General features: G+C 39.9%; 2 protein-coding genes across 2 annotated transcripts; both read left to right on the top strand.

Annotated features, from left to right (window-relative positions):
* The first annotated feature begins 2,911 nt into the window (after positions 1–2,911).
* Positions 2,912–8,497, top strand: LOC119904505 (V-set domain-containing T-cell activation inhibitor 1-like). Its single transcript, XM_038721223.1, has 5 exons — positions 2,912–3,064; positions 3,899–3,963; positions 4,952–5,308; positions 7,232–7,483; positions 8,063–8,497. Exons 1-5 carry the CDS (start codon positions 3,033–3,035, stop codon positions 8,176–8,178), a joined length of 822 nt encoding a protein of 273 aa, XP_038577151.1. The 5' UTR covers positions 2,912–3,032; the 3' UTR covers positions 8,179–8,497.
* Positions 8,498–8,939: 442 nt separating this feature from the next.
* trim45 (tripartite motif containing 45) lies at positions 8,940–20,132 on the top strand. The gene is given in 10 exon segments (XM_038721222.1): positions 8,940–9,675; positions 10,475–10,763; positions 11,160–11,305; positions 12,530–12,714; positions 12,717–12,845; positions 16,655–16,784; positions 17,961–18,014; positions 18,016–18,073; positions 18,474–18,600; positions 19,496–20,132. Coding segments are annotated over 10 exon segments (1,734 nt in total). The 5' UTR covers positions 8,940–9,214; the 3' UTR covers positions 19,651–20,132.
* Positions 20,133–21,393: the final 1,261 nt, after the last annotated feature.

The raw sequence follows: 21,393 nt of genomic DNA, 5'->3' as shown, positions 1-21,393 counted from the left end.
AATACTGCTGCAGAAATTGTTACAACAAAGTCTTTGACAGCTGGAAACAATCTTCCTTTGGTGGAAAGCCTCAATGATGTAGACAACCCATAGGACAGGGGTAGTCAATTAGATTTCAAAGAGGTCTAGTTAGAGAAAATATCCTGAAGCAAAGGTCCGGAACATTAAAACGACGAACTTGCGTTATCATTCAGTACTATAACCTATAGTTGTATCAACACATGTTTTTAGTCAACAACGGACTGTCAAATCAAATAATATTTCAGTCAGTTTTCACATCAAACTGGAGGGATAATAAATAATAACTATTCAAATAATAAATTCTAAATTTAAGTAAACTAAAGTGCCTAATTTTTAGAAAAAATGTAATAAAAAGTGTAGCTTTAAGTGATGAAGTGTAGTCTTAACCAATTTTATAATAAACACTCAACACATCATAACAAATGAACAGCTGTAATGCCTCCTCTTCTCTTTCATTTCCTCTTACAGAGCTACCACTTTCCTACTTTCTGTTGTTCAGTGAGAAACGTGAGCTCCAGCTAGCATATTGCAGATCTATGAGATATTCTGGTTTTGAACTGCCCGTGGGAGGAATGTACATGTAAAAATCTGTACATTCTTGATTAAAAGTCATGTGAAATCTCTTTTATCTTTCGTCTCCTCAATTCAGGTGTGTTTCCAAAACGCCTCTGGTGAATCACGCGGACTCGACTCGCAAGCATCGGTATGCACAGATTTGATTGGCTGAGCAGCGTCCCATGAGACGATTGGAAGCACATGCGATTGGTCTGTGAGTTTCCTGGTCCTCTAAACCAGTACAGTAAATGCTAGAGAAGCTGCGCGGGTTAAAATAGAAACGCTCCGTCACGAGGTAGTAAGTCTCAATAATAAATGGGCTGTAGGTCGGCGGCCCGGGAGAGGACGGCGGCTGGGTCCGGATCCGGACCGCGGTCCGCCTATTAGTGACCTCTGCCATAGGAGGGAGCAAGCATGTACAGTACACCATTAGGATGTATACCTGGTATGCATGAGCACATGAAATGCACATCAAATATGTACTGCAGAATGTAGAAGACTACTATCAGCAGAAATGCACTGACAGCATTTGTAATGACTTTGACAAGTTTTTCAGGAAAATCATGACCAATGTGCTGGCTGAAAAGAGTATCTGAAAAAAATACAAAGTTTAAAACAATCTGTTGCAAGGCTGCTACAGTTAAATGATGTTCTTTTTCTTATTTGCAGAAGATGTTGTTCAAAAAGGCTGCGTGAAAAGGTGTCAACCGCACGAACAAATGAGATGTTATACAGCGTATTTCGTCAATATATCTGAACAGTGGCACAGTGATAAACCACAATGTGCCAGCCTTCAGCACAATGATGGTACCATTTGCTTTCACTTTATGAATAACTACAGAGGATTTTCCCATTTTATGATGCATAGGAAACATGAAGATCCTCATTTTGAACACCAATCAATTTAACTGTTTTCCCCACAGCAAGTAAAGTATAATGGGTGTTATATGTACCATGAACAATACTAAAGAAATAGTTCAACATTTTGAGAAATACACTTTTTCACTTTATGCTAAGCTAAGCTAGCCGCCTCCTGGTTCTGTAATCTAACCTTCAAAACAAAGCATATAGGCGTGTTAACTAAAATATTCCTTAAAACATAAATGGAGTCATTTATGTATTGGGTTAGCTGATAGCTCCTTTTTCATCTGCAGTCCCTTGGCAAGTCAAAGGTAAAACATGCACTGGGATGAAACAACACTTGAGAAGTACAAGACACATAATGTAAAAAATACACTATACATGACATACACATGCATTAATGTGATGCTAGAATAATAATCTTCAAAAGACTCAATATCTGTTGCTTCTTTATGACTTTTTGTAATGTTAAGTTTCTTCTCTCGACAATGAGTGATGCAGAAAATGATGAATTCATTATATTACATATATATTATAGTAACATACTAACATAATTGTTGTAATTCAACTATTTAATATACTGTAAAACCTCCTAGGCATTTATTTGGTCAGTCGCTGAACTCCCCCTGCCTATGTTTGGGAAAGGCCTTTAATTCCTCTCCCACAGAACTCTTACCCAGAAAAGATGGGAAATAGGCTACTATTTTTAAATGTTTTTTAAAACCAGCATGAATATAACTGTTACTTATTTAATTAATAACTAACTGTTGATCTACACTGAATTATAAAAATTATAAACGCAACACTTTTGTTTTTGCCCTCAAAGATCTAAGACTTTCTCTATGTAAACAAGGCCTATTCCTCTCAAATGTTGTTCACAAATCTGTCAAAATCTGTGTTAGTGAGCACTTCTCCTTTGCGGAGATAATCCATCCACCTCACAGGTGTGGCATATCAAGATGCTGATCAGACAGCATGGGGATTGCACAGGTGTGCCAAGCTGGCCACAATAAAAGGCCACTCGAAAATGTGTTAAGTTTTATCAACATGGATACATTTTTTGGAAACTTGTTTTGATTCTTATGATGGACGGTGTACCCCTGCTTCAAATGTAGGGAGTCACCACTGTTTTCATTTTTCTTCTTTACCATGCTGGTAAATCAAATATACTTTAGTGCTCATGGTTGCCATAAAATGAACAATTAATTTATGGAGACTCTATTCAGTCTAATGATGTGTAGCATGTCCATATTGAAACAAGTTTAAACATTTATCTGTATGCACAATCTATGCAGCTTAGAACTATCTCAAGCAGTTTTCGTAGCAGGCACCTTTATCTTGATAGGGAGAAATAGCCTCTGTGACTACAAGTCAATATGCAACACACGCCTTAAAGGTAATGTTTACCTATGGTGTGTTTAAAGTGCATGTGTGGTAGGCCAAATAGGTAAAACAGCAGACTGTCATTCTGCGGAAATAGAAGACATCTGTTTGGCAGTAGAGTATGTGTGAAAATTATTTTGGAGACATGGTGGGTTTGACTTAAGCGACAGGATCGAATCGTTTGTTCTTCTTAAGTGGTTTTGTCAGCAGCCATGGCTACCTTCGGGCAGATCATCTTCTGCAGGTGGGGTCATAAGGTTTGAATGTGTTTTCTACTGATAGCGTTTAAATTGTGAAAGCATTCAGTTGTCTACAGTGGTGGAAAGTACAAGAACTGTGCTCAAGCAATTTTGACTTATTTGTACATAACTTGTACTTGTATATTTCCATGTTAGGCTACTTTATACTTCTACTACTCTACATTTCAGAAGGAAAGATTATACTATTGTACAGTACTTCTCAGATTTTAGATTATAGAATACAATTCATTATTAAATAACAAACCAGTGGCTCTCAACCTTTTTGGCCCTTACACAAAAACCCTGTCTAGGAGGGCCTCCATGTCACATTTCGGAAGTCTTTGAGTTGAAAGGCAGATTAGAGAAAAGTCCAAAGTAAGAACACAATATATAATCATCTCGCTACCAACAAGGATTTATTTTGTGCCCCTTTAAAGAGAGCCTGTGCTGTACGTTAGGAACCTCTGGACTAAACTACCAAACTCTGTATGATGTAGTAAAAACTAGCTCATCCCTTGATTAGTTACAATAGTAAAATGCTAATTACCAATGGATGCATAAGAATGACTACACTTACTTTTGATGTTTTAATGCTTTATGGTTTGTAATGCAAAACCTCCACTTCAAAAGGAGTATTTTTAGATTGAATGATGCTTTTACTTAAGTAACCCATTTGCAGACTTACTTCTCCCACCACTGGGTGTCAACAGCAGATTTCAACAGCATGAGGAACTTTGTGTCCTGGTTGCTGTGATTTGCAAGTTCATTTTAGCCCAAGCCGGAAACAGTGTGTCTGTTTCCTTACACTTTCCTGTGTTTGTGTTTCTCTTTGTTTGTAGCATGATTACCCTCATCGTCTTATTCTCGGCCATCATCATCCTCATCTTAGCCTTGGCATTGTCAGGTATGACGGACACTTCCGAGATCCTGTTATGATCATTGATGGCTCTGTGAGGCCAGAAGTAATATACATGGGTGTGTTCAGCACAAACTCAAAAGCAGTTAAATCTTGAAACACACCATGAAGTTTTTACAACCATCTGCAAGGTTATTTACCTTATATAAATAATATATGTTTTTGTAGAGACATGGGAACTTTTGTGTAAGGAAGATTTAAAAATAGCCTCACACTGCTTGTTTCTTTACTTCTTTTTATTTAATGTAGACATGGTAGACAAAGTTTTGACCACACATGATAGGTTTAGTTTACCCCACCCGTGGACGATGATTTATTGTGATGTCATTTATCAGGGTATCAATAATATCTTCATAGAATAAAAAGGAGATTTGGGTATGAACACCCAATGTTGGTTTATTCTTTAATCTTTCAGTATATAACAGTTAGTAACAGCTAGAAAACACTCAGAGCACATACTGCAAAAATCTGTAATTTAAATTTACTCACATTCATATTACATATTATATACACTCTCATACTGAAGGTATAATTCGTTGATGTAATAATTCCTCCTCTTTTACAAATTAGCCACGAAGAGACACTTCCTCATGGTAATCAAATTCAAGAGATAGGGCACAAACTATGAGGCTTCAGCTGTCTCAGTTAGTCAAATTAGAGGGTCCAGATTCATGGCTCAACAGTGTTTTCTCGTTGGAGGAGCAATTAAAGTGACCAAAAACTCTCTGGCCATGTGAGTGAGTATTTTTTTATGACATGAGATTTGAAAAAATGGGAACCTGTCCTCAAAAATTCTTAGATTTGCACCAATCACTTCCACTAAATCCACTAAACTTCACTGAAATCTGTTATTAGGTTTTCAACATATTTATTCTCACTAACAAATGAGACTAAAATAACTTAAACCACGATGTTAGAGCTAATTATCAGTATATATTCTCCATTTTGAGTCTGTGTCTGTGTCCTCGTCCCACAGGCTCCACGTCTGAGGTGATCAGCACCAACACGTGGCCCATTGGCAACCTCGGCGAGGATCAGCTTCTCAGCTGCTATGTTAACACCGACAGTCAAGCCAAACTCACAAAAGTTTCAGTAACCTGGGAGAAGAAGGATCTGAGCGGACTCGTTTACAAGTATCAGAATGCCGCACCGGTTCTTGGGGACCAGAACTCACAGTTCAAAGGGAGGACTCAGCTTTTCCCTGATGCTTTAGTCACAGGTAATGCCTCTCTGCTGCTGAGGGCTGTGAGAAGTACAGATGCGGGTGTGTACACCTGTGCTATCAGCTCCTCTACTGCAGGAGGAAAGGTCAACATTAACCTCAGAACTGCAGGTAGGATGACTCATCTTTCTAGTTTCACTATGTTTGCTTCGAAAATGAATCTATCTTGTCTTATCTAACATTGGAAAAACTTTACTCATTGCTGAGGGGTAACTAGTTACATGTAATTTAGTTACGTAATTTAATAACAAAATAAATGTGAGTGTAATCTATTACAGTTACTAATGAAAATGTTAATCCTTGCATTGGCGTTTACATCTGAATATTCTCTGTAAAAAGCTAGGCTGTATGTTGAATACTTATTTTGTTGCTTTGCATGTTTTTCATGTGCACCATGTCTTCCTTTGCTATTTCCAGGCACAGCTGTTCGGTAAAGTTTGATGCTGTGCTGATGCTTTTTATTGGTTCTCATGTTGCAATGATTTTGCAGCGCCGCCCATCTGCCATTTAAATTGCCTCTCAAGCTGCTTTTGATAATGGTCAACAGTTGAAAACATTCATGTGAAATTTTGAAAAGTAATCAAAAAGTAATTATATGTACAAAGTTACATTACTTTGAAAAAGTAATTGAAATAGGTACACTACAATTAGACAGTGTTGGAAGAAGTATTCAGATCTTTAAGTAAAAGTAATAATATCACACTGAGAACTCCACTACAAGTAAAAGTCCTGCAATCGAAACCGTACTTAAGTAAAAGTATGTAAGAATTATCAGCAAAATGTACTTAAGGAGTACCAAAAGTAAAAGTACTCATCGTGACAGTCCCTGTCAGTGCTTTACTATTATGATGTTTTTGGATTAGTATTGCAGTGTCATAGTTAGCATAACTAAAATAAACACACAATTACAGTTACGAAACAAACACAACTTATACAAAACACACATGAGGTATGTGGCAAACAAGCTTGAGGGAGGTTGAGAGGAAGGGCTTCATGAAGCAGTCCTTATTACTGTGGTGCTGAAGGAGTCTCCGACTGCAGATACTATGTAGGGTTGTGCTAATTTTGAACTACTTTATATCCTGGTGAGTAGCTTAAGCACGGAATTTCCTGGTAGGAAGATCGATTTTCGCGCAAAATGCAAATGAGAAATCCATGTCTGATCCTAGTATTTTGTCACCCTATGCATGCCACACACCTCAGCCAGAATCTCAAACCAACCATTTGTATCCACACCAAACACACATCAAACACCAAGCATCTAAATGAGCCTATATCACAACATAAATCGCTCTGTAAACACTGTACATGACTGCAGTTATTGCCGTCCAGATATCTCTCATTTCATCCTATACCGCAATCTGACCACTCTATAGAAAGCTCAGCGCCAGGTCTGATCAGCTGGGTAACTCATATCACTCAAATCACCAAACTGTGCACGTCAGACAAATGTAGTGGAGTGAAAAGTACAATACTACAAACTCTGAGCTGTAGTGGAGGAAAGTATAAAGTAGCATATAATGGAAATACTCAAGTAAAGTACAAATACCTCAGATTTGTACTTACATTCCACCACTGCAATTACAATTAACTTACAATTGGTAACCTATTACATTTCCAAAGTAACCCTCCCAACACTGACTTTACTTTAACCGAAAAAAACATTTATAAGCAGTAAACATTTGATAAATGGTTCATAACACACTATAATGAAGTTCTAAGCAGATATATGGACATTTATTTTGCATCTTTTGTTTTTATTAATGCAGTATTTGTTCAAATTTATACCCTCTCCAACGAAGATATTATTCTGTGTTTTACTATGGCGTCATTAATTATCTGTTTATATAGCCCAGCCTCCAATAATGGGTGCTCACAGTAGGAGCTGTAGACTCTCACTATACAATTTTTGGGGGGGAGGTGGGGGGGTTGATATGCACAGTATGACAATGTGACTATACAATGAAGTTGGTCTTGGAAAATTCACATTGATGCACGGACTGGTCATTTTTGCTTACCATTTTTTATTCTCAGCCTTTTCAGCCCCCACATTTAACGTCTTAGATGGCAACCTGGTTGCAACGGCGAGCAGATGGTTCCCTAAACCACATGTGACGTGGTTGAAATATGATAACAAAGTCCTGAATGGAATCACAAACTTCACAGAAGACACTGCAGGGATGTTCAGTGTAGTCAGCAAGCTGCAGCCCGTCAACATCAGCGACACATACACCTGCAGGATTGAAAATAACCTGGTGACTGCCGTCTCTGAGGCAACTGTAACAGGTATTCTTGTATAACTTGTTATAAAATGTTTTTTACAAGGATATCTGTTGATCTCAAAATGGCACGAATTGGCGTGATGATTACTGGCAAAAGCCAAACCAGGGTGTGCTGGAAAAACTTTGCTGATTTTATACATGAAGTTCAGTTTACCCATCATTAGGAGTACTGCTCAGCCTGTGAAAACAGTTGAATCATTTCTGAAGTCTGAGAATTTTCAGAGTTGTTACTCGTTTGTTATCTCAGATTGGGTCTTCAAATTTTTGACACAAAGCGTGACACCATGGGCATTTACTAGGTAGGGATGGTATGATGAAAGACACTGTTGAGTTGCATTATCAAAAGTCCCCGACTAAAAATCAGAATATCTCAGCCTCTGCTGCTATGGCTTCTTTTATTAATGTTTCTCTGACAAGTCACTCAATCTCATGGAAGTACAACACTGAATTGTTGGGGGGGGGGGACTCATTTCTATCTTTGATTAATAAATATATTAATCATATGTAGAAAAAACATATATATTAAATAAAATAAAGCAAAGCAAGTTGTAAAGAGATTTGACTCTACTTTCATATTTTCCAGGTGTTTCTGGTGTTTCGGAAAACACGTACTTCACCTACAGTGCTGCATCGTCTTTGCTGGCATCAACTTACCTGAGCATTATGACCACTGTCCTCTGCATCTATTATCTCACCTAATAACACACACACTCTTACGCTCTGCATTTTCTCAGTCCACATTTATAATGTCTTTTTACTTTTCTTGTAAGTGTCATGTTTTAATTTAACGCTCCATCTAGGTCATTAAATGTTTCAAAATTTCAGTTAGCTTGAGTTGTTTTTGTTTTTATTTGTCTTTCTGCTAAAACGAAGGATGAACCACCATCCCTGTGTAGAAACAGCAGAAAATAAAACAGTATATTAAATGTAAGCATATTATCTTATCAAATGAGTGACCTAACATACTGTTTTTTGTATTACTGATTTATCTAATAAATACAATTCATTTTAGTTGTTCTGAAATGGGTGCGTTTGTTTGGGATGGCAAAGTAGCATCCAAAGAAGGTTAAAGTCAAGGGCAACAGGACTTGGTTGAAGATAGTACTAGAAGACGTTTCTTCCCTCATCCCAGAGACTTCTGCAGAAGTCTTCAACCAAGTCCAGTTGCACTTGACTTTGAAGTTCTTTGGAGAACTATGACCTGGATGACTGGCTACTAATTAAAACTAACGTGGTAGAAAATAGATTATTTCTGCCATGGAGCAGCTATGTTGTAAACAAAGATCCAGTGAACTGTAGCCTGTTCAGTCACAACAAAAATGTGTCCATCCGTCCTCCTGTTGTTCTGTCCTGCCAGTAGATGGGGACAGTCAGAATCCCAGACTGGTATGAAAGAGTGCTGGGAAGTCTTTGGACCACCCCTCACAGTCCGTGAGAGGTTTCCTATTGGCCGGGTAGGGCGTGAGGTGTCGGATGTCCCATGGAGCAGTGAACTCAGCCAACTTCTCCCGAAGAAAAGTAGGGCTTCCCAGTGGGATTATAATCAGTAAAGGGACATTAAAACATCTATAGTTATCAGAGTGCGTAAACTGAGTTTCACATGAGTGCTTATTATGCAGAGCAAAGTTTCGAAAGAAGTTTTCCTTAAGTTCTGACAGGTTTGTGTAGCTCGGTGGTTTTCAGGGTGGTGTTCACTGGTTTGTTTTTGACACCAAAGTCACCAAAAACAGACAGTATGTCGCAGTCTGAACAGAAAGAAAACACGGAGCAGCCAAAGTTAAGCTCTGAAAATGAACACAGCGGGTTCTTGGTGAACCCGAGAGCGGTTTGTAACGCGTGTAAACGCTTGTACCGGGACCCTAAAATCCTCCCTTGTCTGCACACCTTCTGCTCCGACTGTGTCGGCCGGCTGGAGCCGTTCTCTGTGTCTTCGCGCAGAGGCGAAGAAGCGGTGGAAGAGGACCGACCCGCCGTCACCGTCACGGTGCTTTGCCCCGACTGTGACTCCGAGGTGGACATCCCTCCTTCGGGACCGGAAGGGCTGAGCACCGACCACCTGGCGCTGGACGAAGTATTCCTGGAGACCCTGGCGACGGACGGCCCGCTGGGATGCGACCTGTGCGGTGAAGGAGGCGCCGAGAGCCGCTGCGAGGTCTGCTGCGTCAACCTGTGCGAGTTCTGCTGCCAGGCGCACAGGTAGGGTTTCTTCTTTCTGTTCCTTTTCTCCGGTCAAGCTCAAGTGGTTAATTAGTATTTCCATTTCATGTAACTTTACCAACTTTGCCTACTTCTACTTCTACTCCACTACATCTAATTATCAATATTTTTATTCCACTACATTGGTCTGAAAGCTCGAGTTACTTTTCAGACTATACCATGCCTGTCCAGTGAAACCTGTTTATCTCCAAATCTGGTTATTTTAAATTCGAGGTTTTCTGATAAACTAAAGGAAACTAAAGTGTTCCTTTGTGGGATGAGGAAATTATCCTTCTTCTTAAACTTAATAAACAATTTAAATTATGCTTGGATCAGATGGGTAATCCATCTTCACAAAGCAGAAAACAGGGCTGTTTATTTGCTTATTTGTTTTATTTTAGAGATAAGTAGGACAGAATTGCATACTTACATACTTTTGCTTAAGTAAGGTTTTGAATGCAGGCTTGTAGTGGAGTTTTTTCAGTGTTCTTTTACTTAGCCTAAGTAAATGATCTGAAAAACTTTTCCACCACTGTCAAGCTCACAGTAGTTTTACACTGTTATTGTCTGCTGTCTGGCTCAGGGGTAAGTTCTACTCTATTCTTTTTTGTGCTTTGTGCTCTGTTATTGTTTTCTATTCTATTTTTTGTTGTTGTGTTTTGTTCAGTAGCAACTATATTCTCTACTCTTCCAGCCAATAGCAGGTAACGTGTGATCTCCAGCTATGTTTTAAACAGATATATATTCTGACATACAGACATGTACGTAAATCTGTATCTGTCCTCTCCCCTGTCTGCAGGCGGCAGAAGCGAACAGCATCTCACTCTGTTCAGTGTCTGGAGGAGCTGAAGTCTCGTGGTCGTCTCTGCCGCCCCGTCCTCTGCTCTCTCCACCCCGGCCAGGAGCTCCGGCTCTTCTGTCAGCCCTGCGACCTGCCCGTCTGCCTGGAGTGTGCCGCCACACTGCACCGCGACCACCGCTGCTGCCCCACCCGGGATGTTATCGATCGTCATGGAGACCGCATCCGAGAGCTGGTCACGGTGCGCCTGCGACCCCGACTGGAGCGTTTAAAGGACTCGCTGCAGAAGGTGCAGAAGAGTCTGTTATTACTTTTTTTATCCTATTGCGAATATATTTAGACTTAGTAAAGTATGTTGTGGCCGCTTGACACATTTCAGCCCTAACCCAGACTACATGTATTGTGGCACGTTCTAATCCCAACTTCAAGTGTCAAAACAACCTTAAGAAACTTACAACTATGTCCATGTTTTAACACATTTGTATGGGTTAAACAATGGCCTTTTTTTCTTGTGACGTTCTGTAATTTCACATAACACAATAACTCCCAAACCACCTCCTTCTTAAAGATTTTGTTTTGAAGACACAAAATCTTTGTCATGACCTGTTGTAACATACATGATTTGACTTCAAATGGTCAGGTATCTTATTTTCCAACAAAATTCTTTCTTTCCACTCATTTCCAGGTGGAAGTAGCCCAGGAGACTTTGCAGGCACGGGTGGATGCAACAGCGAACGAGGTGAGGGCGTTTGCGCGAGCCTACGCCAGCGCTGTGGAATCCCACTGCCTCTCTCTGCTGCATTGCCTGGAGGACGTCCGTGTGCAACGCAGGTATGGCGCAATGCATGTAGAGTGGGCCAAGTTATGTTATCAGTTTTGTTTGGGGAATGAATGAAAGGTAAGATTTTTAGAGGTAAGCAGGGACGGGTGTTAAGCAAGTCCAAATAAATGCAAGAAGTTAAACTAGGACAAAAAAAGTAGGACGACAGAGTTCTTCCTGAAGCTTCCTTCTCACAGTCTCAGATCTGAGAAAAAGTTGGAGTTGGAGATTGAGTTTTAATTGGGTAGTTTTTACTGATTCGGATTCTGGTTGCTCATCAATTCTAGGATTATTTTACAATAGCTAGAAAAAAGCATACATTTCTTCTTCAGCAGCAAGAAAGTCACAAAAGTTGTAGAACAGTTGTGTTGAAGTCCAACACATTATTGCACAATTTGCTGCTCCTTCATTAATATCTCCAGCCACGTATTGTATCAGTAGTCAGTGGTTGGTTCAGAAAGTCAAATCTTAGACTTGCTACACAAAAAATAGGCTGCTCCTTTCTGGCTAGTGTGTGGGGCTCCATTATGCTGGGTAAAAAGCTGAGCGCTAGAGGTCAGCTGTCAGCATCTTTGATATTAATGTTGTTATTTTGTTGTCTTGCTCTGTAATATATTGTCTACACACTTGTTTTAACAGCAGAAGCACTGAGTCTAAAGCTTCCTGCCAACTATAGTTCCTGCAGCTTTCAGTGCATCTAAGGGTCTTCATCAGCTGATAGAGTCCATGCCAACTAAGAGAACTCCATCTGCTGATGGAGAACACAAGATGTGATTTATTATACTATTATTATTACTATTATTTATGAGGTAAAAACACATGAACTTTCATACTAAATTTAGAAATTAGTTAAAGAAGTTATGCTGAAAGCTGCATTGCCCAGACACTATGAGCATAGCTATTGCAGAACATTACTGAAAAACTAATAATTCAGTCAAGGAATGAATGGGTTTTCGAAAGTAATGCCATTTTGAGAAGGAAGATTGTGTAGGGAGCATTTTAGAAATTGTGTGAAAGTGCTTATTTATTGCCACACACTGAGTGGTGTGAGAGGTACAGCACTGTGCAAAACTGCAACCTAAAACCTTTGCACTGCACTGTCTGTGTTGAGACAATGACCACACCGCCTGCTCTGAGTTTGTTAATTCAAGGAACACTGGGCGTACTGTATTTGCACAGAAAAATATGTGTTTCACTTTAATAAATATAAACAGGCCATCATGGTTTCCCAACAGGAACCAGCTTCACCTGCAGAGGGCACAGCTGCAGCAGGCTCTGTTGGACATTGGAGGCGGAGTGGAGTTTGCAGAGAGACTGCTGAGCTGCGGGTCAGACGCTGAGATCCTCAGCGCCAAAGGAGTGACCCTGAGAAGACTGACCAGCCTGGCAGAGAGCAGCTATGACCCCCACCCGGCAACTGCCCCCCAGACGACGGCAGCAGCATCAGCTTCATGCCCAGGGAGCCAGCGGGGGATTTGGAGGGCTACCCGGTGGTCGGGGTTATTAACTCTAAGACAGTGGACCTCAGCAAGTGCACCATCGAAGGGGAAGGTAAACACTCCAAAGACCTCTCCTCTTCTTTTAAGAACAGGTTGTTATGTTAGGATTTTCTTATTGTGAATGAATCTGAATTGATCCTACAAAGTTTAGTCTGTGTAGCCAAATCATGTTATGCTTATTGCTCAGTTGTCCAAACGCTATTATAAAAAAAATGAATGAGCCAAAGTAACTAAAGTCTTTTTTTTTTATTATTATTACCATGAACAAGTCGATCCCACATACGCAATACAGGTGCTGTGAATATTCACTCAACACAACGTGTGTGAATTTGCATCTGAAAATTGTTCCAACAAATTCTTTATTTGTTAAAAACTGCAGTGCCTCGCTGTTTTAGAACTGACTTTTTAAAACATGAAAACGGTTTTATAGATGTGGACCAATTGGCTTGGGGCTGAGAACCACAGAGCTTTGACTAGAGTAGACATGTTGTTGGGTTTGAAGATTTCATGGGATGTGTCGATGGTAAGAAAAATATAGAATATCCCCAGTCTTGTCTGGTCCCAGTGGAGACTGGAGTAGTAAAAAGAGTATTGTTACCTTCCTGGGTGCTTTGGTTCAAAGAGAGAAATTCCTCTGGGACTGAAGGAATGTTGAGGTGATTCAACAGGCCTGAAGGAAGTGCACTGAGGGGATATTTACACCCAAACATAACATACTCACAGACACACACACCGTAAAAGAGAGAAGGGAAGGAAAAACTTACAAGTCACATTGCAAGTGGACGTGTATTTCAACCTCCAGGGTTTCATAATGGAAGAATAGAATGACTTTTTGTGATGCCACTCCTGCTATATGCAGCCCCCCCCCCCAAAAAAAAATACTAGAGTTATTATACAGAAGTAAATATGTACCAAGCTTCTCCTTTCTCTCTGACTGTCTGTGTGCATCTGATTTATCACTTAAGAAAGGGGAATAAGTAATAGTAGTCACAATGTTCATTTAAATAGCAAAAGCAAATTTAAAGTGTGCATTGCAGATATAAAGACAGAATACAATGACTTATATAAAGTTCTGAAATACATAATAAGTTATTAGAAAGGTAATCAACAACGATTTTGATGATTGATTCATCTTTTTAGATATTTTTCAAGCAAAATTACTAAACATTTGCTAGTTCCAGCTTCTCAAAGGTGTGGATCTACTGCTTGACTCTTGTTTTAAATTTATTCATTTAGCTGACGCTTTTATCCAAAGCAACTTACAGTTGCTACGTATATCAGAGGTCACATGCCTCTGGAGCAACTAGGGGTTAAGTGTCCTGCTCAGGAACACATTGGTGAATAGAATGGATGTAAAGGTGGATGTATCAAAGTCGAAGGATTGATCCCAGGTCTCTCACACCAAAGGTAAGTTTCTTATCCACTGCTCCATCACCACCCCATATATAAAGTTTACTTATATCGCTGTCGGTTGGACAAAACAGGCAATTTGAAGCCATAACATTGGGCTGTAGGAGAGGGTCATGATGGGCATTTTATAGACTGAACAATAACTTGATTATTTAAAAAAAAGAATCATTCACAGATTAATTGGTAATGAAAGTTGCAGTCCTAAAATATCACTCACAAGAGCACATAGAAATATAGTAATATTGTCACATGCACATGGCATCCTTTGTTGTGCCTCCACAAATCACACACTTCCAACACACACACACACACACACACACACACACACACACACACACACACACCAGCAGAGATTTGCAGCAGCTTGTCTCCATGAATGGCTTGGCTTTAGGCAGTGTTTGACTGTGTGGGAAATGGAAAACCTCAGCAAATACAGACTTCTGTGCGGAGTTCTCTAGGTGTCAAAGAGCAAGTGTATTGTTGTAATGCTTGCCCAAAGGTCAGTCTGTGTTTTGTGTGAAGTGTTTGTTTGGGTGCTTGCTTGTGCCTGTTTTAGATTGTGTGCCATGTAAAGCACTTTGCCAAGCGGTGACCTCACCATTTATCTTTCTTTTATATTGACTTTTTGATACATGTGGTTAAGGCTTCTCCTTTTTTATGTAGGGTTGTGCTGTAGATATCCACAGTATCACTCCATCAGCTAAAGCAGCCTTTTCTCTCTGTAAGTTGTTTGTCCCTCTCAAGTTAACTTTCTTTTTCCTTACGCGGAGTCACTCTTTCATTTCAGGGGGGGCAGATAAAAGGATAAAGACTTTTGTTGACTGTTAGAAAGCAGAAATCACAGAGCCTTACTGATGATTATCCCCACTCTGTCTGATAAGACGGGTTGAAGTGTTGGATTTGGACCACAAGGCTGTACAGCACAGGTGTAATGTGGGCCAGAACAGCTGCGTCTGTAATAGTGACAGCTGCTGGGCTTAGCAAGTGCGCACACACAAATTCACAGATAATTCACACACATTAGTAGCAGCAGTGATAGCAGTAATAGAACTAGTGGTCCAAATGATAGTAATTGTAGTTGCAGCACAAGGAGATTTTTTGCAGTGGCAGAGGTAGTAATTACTGCACCAATCCTGTAATTGAGTAAAAATAGCAAGAATGTAAAGGAAAGAAAACTTTTATATAACAAGAGAAATGGGTGCGCAGATAGGAGCTAATTGCAGATAACAGCTGATGAAAGAGACGGAAGATGGATCCTTCCATAATGTACTTTTGTTCAAAGAACTGCTTAAAAAGTTTACTTTTAAACTGTATTATACCATGTTATCTTGGTGAGGTCTTATTACATATATCAGCCGATATATTGGAATATTAAATTTTAAAATCCTGAAATATCAAAATCGGCATCCGTCTTAAAAACCCTCGGGCTCTAATCATGGTTGTTGTTGTTATTAACGTTGTTTTGTCTTATTCTTATTCTTATTTTCATCCATTTTAAACCTGTGCTGTATAAAACTGGTTTAGTATTATAAAGTTTATTATGACAGTAGTGGTGTGATAACAGTAAGAGTAATATTTGTCACAATAACAGACAGAGTTGAAGTAGTTTAATTTGCAACAACTCCAACAGCATCCAAACAAATCCCCCTGCAGCTACTGGAAAACACTGAATAATAACAGATGAATACACAGTGGAGGATCATTAGTTATCGAGCGGCAAATAGAGTCTGACAGGAAAATGCAAAGTAACATTAATCATTGATATGAACACAAATGATGTTGGCTTTAACACAACAACAAGTCCACAACAGGTGATGAATATCTTCAGCGAATTTGTCTCCAGAGCAGAACAAGTTAATGAAACACTAAATAATGATGTGAGGTTTTTGGAAAACTCTGGTCAGCAGCCCTGAAGCCCGGCTGCGCCTGGAGTCACACTTAAACCGGCTGCAACCGCCATATGTTTTGGGGGAGAAAGTGGCTTACGTAAGCACTCGGGAGGGGGTTGTTTAGTGGGTGAGTTGGTGTGTGTGTCTGTGTGACTTAGTCTTTAGGGGGGAAAAGACAAATGTCGTAAGTGCCTCAGTGCGTCTGAATGATGAAGTGCCTCTCTTAATGTGATGTGCCCGCGCAAGATCACTTGTAAAACTTTGAGAGACAAGTCCTTCTGTCTTTTCTTAGTTTGTGTGTGGCTGTCTTTCTGCCTCTCGTTCGTGTACTTGTAAGAGAGAGTCTTTGTGTGTTTCTGCCTTCAGATGTGTCAGTTGCTTGTGTTAAAGAGACCTTTCTGCTTTTCTTTTAAGTTGTTTTCTGTGTGTGTGTGTGTGTGTGTGTGTGTGTGTGTGTGTGTGTGTGTATGTGTCACTCTTTGTCCATCCATGCACACAAATTGTGCACTGACGCATGTACTGTATTTGTGTGTTTGTCGGCGCATCATTATGGCCTCTTTAGGTCTACAGAGGGGCAGGGATGGGCAGCAGGGCCACTTCACCCTGGTGTGCCGGGACTCAGCTGGGGAGCAGATGACACGAGGTGGAGAGCAAGTCTTGGTCAGCGTCGTTCACAAGGAGAAGAAAAACTGGTGAGTGTCACAGAGTTTGAGTATGTCAACATTTTAACTTCCTAGGAAGCAGGAACACTCGACAGGCTCGAGGAAATTCAACCGGACACCTCAGGATTGAGCCTCTAGGTAGCCAGTCTCCTGCTGCTGACGTGTCCTGGAGCAAGCACTGATGGCTTTGTTTCTGCTGGCACCTTTTGCAATGGTCAAGTGGCATTTTCATGGGGCACAGGAAGGTTTTAGCCTCTCATTAAGGGGAATGTCATGGAGAAACTGCAGTTTTGGTGTTGAGATTGATCAGGTTATTCACAGTCTGCCATGCAGCTGCTCAGAGCAGGTCAACAGAGCACTCTGCACCTGTGCATTAGTGCTGTTTTTGTCACTTACAGACCTCCATAATGACACCAGCAACTTTTAGTCATGTTATGCATATATATATATACCAGGTCTCACACTCATTTATGATTAATATCTGATTCCTACCATCAGCCCTTATCCACAACAGCTTGCATGTATGAATGCCTGCCTTTTTAAATGTATTAACTCGTGACTGCCATGTGTGTTCCATATAAAGTCTGTAAGTTAAGTGAAATTGCTGTGAATTATCAAACTGCAGCAACTCACACCAGATCTCCTGTGGTTACCTTAATAAGATCTAGTGCTACCAGCACAAGGCTGTTGCTGAATAACCATACAAACCTGTGTTATCTTGCGCAAATCACACTTGGCTACATCTTAGTAATCAACACAGCCTCCTAGTTAATGCAGTGTGAAAGTGATCAGCAGTGGAAGACGGTGACAATGTGATGCATGAAATAGGTCGACCTGTGGGTTATCAACTCTGTGATGTGGTGGAGAGGAATCACAATTGGTCAGACAGCTGGGTTGATTACGTTTCAAAACTTGAACTGTTGTGCAGAGATAAAGATCAAAATGTTTCTTCTTCCGGTGAAATTGTGTTTTGATCTGTCTGAGAAGAATTTGGCTTAAGCTTGGATATTAGTGATGATTTAAATACAAACAAGAAACAAATGTTGCAAGTTGAAGAATCGTTTTTTGTCAAGCTATGAATTGTGACAAAGTAATTTCAATCAATACTCTTAAAATGAATTTCTGTATAACAGAGCTGTTTATCAGTTGCATTTTCTCAGTGATATTCTACAGTGTTAACAAGATTGTTTTCTTCTTTTCCTTCAGCACAGTGGAGGCGACAGTGGTTGATAACAATGATGGATCCTACAGCATTTCGTACACCTGAAGAGCCAGGTGCCTACTCAGTGTGGGTTTGTGTCAAAGCCCAACATGTCAAGGTACGAAGCCAACCCAAGTAGTTTGTCCCAAAAGAATCAGGGAATTTATTTTTACCAATCAAAACAATTGCTTATTAATTATTTTTTGCCGCTGAGAATGGCACATTAAAACCTGCTGGACTGAGCTGTGGTGTTGCCAGCAGCTCACAGCTTACCGCCGCAGGGCTGTTAACATCACCCTGACAAAGTCAATCAATGTGGGCAAAATTCTCTTCAGGCAAAAACATATTAAATGGCAGCTCTCTGATGTTAAGTGTACCTACTGGGATGTTTGAAAAGTAAAAGACCGTTTGACATCCTGAGGTATAGGGATACGTCACTTTTCTGTTTTTATGTGATGCTGGCTCGTGTCGACCCAGACAACACCGGCTGGCTGACTCTTTCCCCTCTCGTCCTGCAGGGTTCTCCGTTTATTCTAGATGTGAAGAGAAAGTTGAGGCGTCACCGTGGGACGTTTCACTGCTGCTCCTTCTGCTCCAGTGGAGGAGCCAAGGAGGCTCGCTGTGGCTGCCCAGGAACCATGCCAGGTACACAGAAGCTATCTTTAAAATGTCTGCAAATGGTACACTTTTTTTTAAGCAGGACATGGAGAGGGAACAGATAGAGGAACAACAACATTATTAGACACCACTGTCATCTGTGGTTTGAGCACTTCTGTTTTTGAGGGAAACCGGTTTTGTTATCATGTAATACTCTCCACATGTGAAGTCAAATTAGAATCAGAAATGCTTATTAGTACAGTTTTTTTTTGTTTTTTTCAATCATGTAGCCACAGGACATGTGTTTTCAGAAATGAGGCACAATGTGCTCAATTACAAATATTTACTGTTGCTAGCGAAAACATAATTACTCTCTCCATCTAAAACTCAGCATGTGCACAAAAAAAGAAAAGAAGAATGTATTAGAAATGGCAGATTGTTGATATACAACACTGTAAAAGTGTTTGAAGGAAATATGTTCCTTCAGGTGTGTTGAAGTAATTCTGTTCACATCTGCTTTCAATTTGCTTTCTGTCCACCTCTTTGGATAGTCTCACAACATTAATTAGAGAAAGTGTCGCATGTGTAACTGTGCAATCCTGTGTAGTGGATCTGAAGTAGTACATTGCTGCGTTAATATATTGAGTACTCTTACAAAATATGAGCTCTGTGTCTCAGAGAGTTGAGGATATCAAGATTTCAAGTCTTTGTTTCATTGTGTAAAACTTATCTCGCTTACTGGCACCCGTTCTTTCTTATTGCATTAACATTCTGACTGCAGTTACAACGTGAAACAAGAGTCATATGGCTCTGGCTCTATTGAACAACTCTGATTAAAACGAGTAAAGGTTAATCTCATTAACACTCTCCTACCGTGGAAGGACTTACAAACCCCAGACTTGGTCCTGATCTCATGTCTGTCTGTCTGTCTGTCTGACTGCAGGAGGATTCAAAGGTTGCGGTCACAGTCATAAAGGACACCCTGGGAAGCCGCACTGGTCTTGTTGTGGCAGCACCGTGGAGCGGTCCGAGTGTTTGCCTCAGAGCGTGTTGGATGCAGTTTCCCCCCGCGGCCACCTGCGAACTGTGGAGCTCTGAGGCGACGCAGAGAGACCTGTCAAGATGATGCAAGTTAATGAAAGATGGCAGCAACCAAAAGGTTAGAGCGGCGGGGTAGTAGGGTTGTTGGTGTAATTCTTGAGCAGACTTGAAAAGGTCAGACAAAGAAAGAGAAGCTCTAAAGCCACGGTGACTGAGGCAGGACATTAAAGTCGAGGTTTCTTGAGAGTGCTCACCTCTGCCAGACATTCTGCTAACTGTCATTGTGAAACAGTCGCCAGTTTACCATCAGAGACCAACATATAAGACAAAGACCTGAGATAAAGGCTGTGAATCTATGTGGTAAAGTGCCTTTTGTGTCTACGCTCTGCCTACACATGACAAGAAGACAGAACAGAAAGAAAATTAAATGCTCCAATCACAACAGCATGCTTCTCCTCTTAAATCAAATGTGTTAGAAGCCTTGCTGAAGGGCGCCTCAGAGAAGAGATAGTTTTGCTTCTTCATTGCTTCACTTTTCTTTGACCCCACAGTCTAAGTCTGATTTATTTATTTTTAACCTTGAAGCTGCTGTTGATTTCAAAGGTGCTGGAATGTATTGTTACCGTCGATGTAACACTCTTTCATTTTTTCTGAGAATCATCAGACTGTTGAAGTGCTGTATCCTTCAGTTAAGGAAAACACATTTTCAAACAAAGTGCCTCAAAATAAATGTGATGCTGAAAGAACAATAATTCCTATTAATCCGCACAGTACAGAATAAGAGCTGGGACGCTGATAATCCATTTACATTCTCATGAATTCTGAATTTTATTTTAGATGGTAAAGTACAGAGTTTGCAGTAATCAAGGAAGTAATTACAGAGGCAAACAGATAAATCAGCAGGCAGATACAATCAGCTGATATTTAGCTAATTGCTGATACCTTGTATTGGCATATATATCAGCCAATAAGTAATAATAAATTTCAGAACTGAAATTCTCTTTAATATCCAAATTTAAACAAACCTTATGAAAATATTTGTTTTCAAGAAATAACCATAATGCTACAGTTAAAAACAAGTACTGTGCTAAAGAGAGAAGTTATTTATTTGTATACATACTCAAAATCAAATTAGGGGTTGATACAACCATAACACTGTGAAAACTCTATTATTTCTTTATGTTCACTTAATTACTTTTTTGGAACAATATTTCCCTCTGAATTTTTTCATAGTAAAAAAAAACGGGTAATTATTAACAACAGGTACTTTCTGGTGCATTTAATAATGACCAAATACTGGATAGTTACGCACACAAAATTGCAATATTCTAACAAATAGATAACCTAATATAATCCTATTTCAGACCACAGGAAGATACATTTGGTTACAAAATAAATAATCAGTGAATACCTAGTTAATACAACTCAATGATTATATTCTATTGATGAGTTGATGCCGATATTGTGGCGATATACAGTTTACAAAGGTTTGGAAATATGAATTTCAGTGCCCTGTTTATGAAATACGGTTTCCATGGTCATGTTATCCTATATACAGACGCACTGAGCTGGAGTACACTGTTCCTGTAAATTCACCCAGGATTATTCTGTCATTATTCATTATATAAAACATATTCTTGTTTTCTGAATAGCTTTTGTCTTTGTTTTGTTTTTTGCTCTGTTCTTTCTGTATCAAATCTCAAGTGCTTATTATTGTTTTTACTGAGGAGAAAGTCCATCAAATCTGCTCAGAATTGCATTTTTCCTTCCGGTTCATTAGAAAGGAAACACTGTGACCCA

Source organism: Micropterus salmoides, unplaced genomic scaffold (assembly GCF_014851395.1).
Source record: "Micropterus salmoides isolate LMB-PRFRI ecotype aquatic unplaced genomic scaffold, ASM1485139v1 Ms_hic_scaffold_15, whole genome shotgun sequence".
Taxonomy (NCBI): Eukaryota; Metazoa; Chordata; class Actinopteri; order Centrarchiformes; family Centrarchidae; genus Micropterus; species Micropterus salmoides.
Note: the sequence above shows the minus strand (reverse complement) of the source record. Positions and strands in the feature narration are given on the sequence as shown.

What these genes read in the sequence shown, in the direction of transcription:
- LOC119904505 (XM_038721223.1), top strand. Translation starts at nt 3,033, where the DNA reads ATGGCTACCTTCGGGCAGATCATCTTCTGCAG. An exon ending in CTTAGCCTTGGCATTGTCAG is followed by an intron (nt 3,964 to 4,951) that starts GTATGACGGACA and finishes CTCGTCCCACAG; the next exon opens with GCTCCACGTCTGAGGTGATC. An exon ending in CATTAACCTCAGAACTGCAG is followed by an intron (nt 5,309 to 7,231) that starts GTAGGATGACTC and finishes TTTTATTCTCAG; the next exon opens with CCTTTTCAGCCCCCACATTT.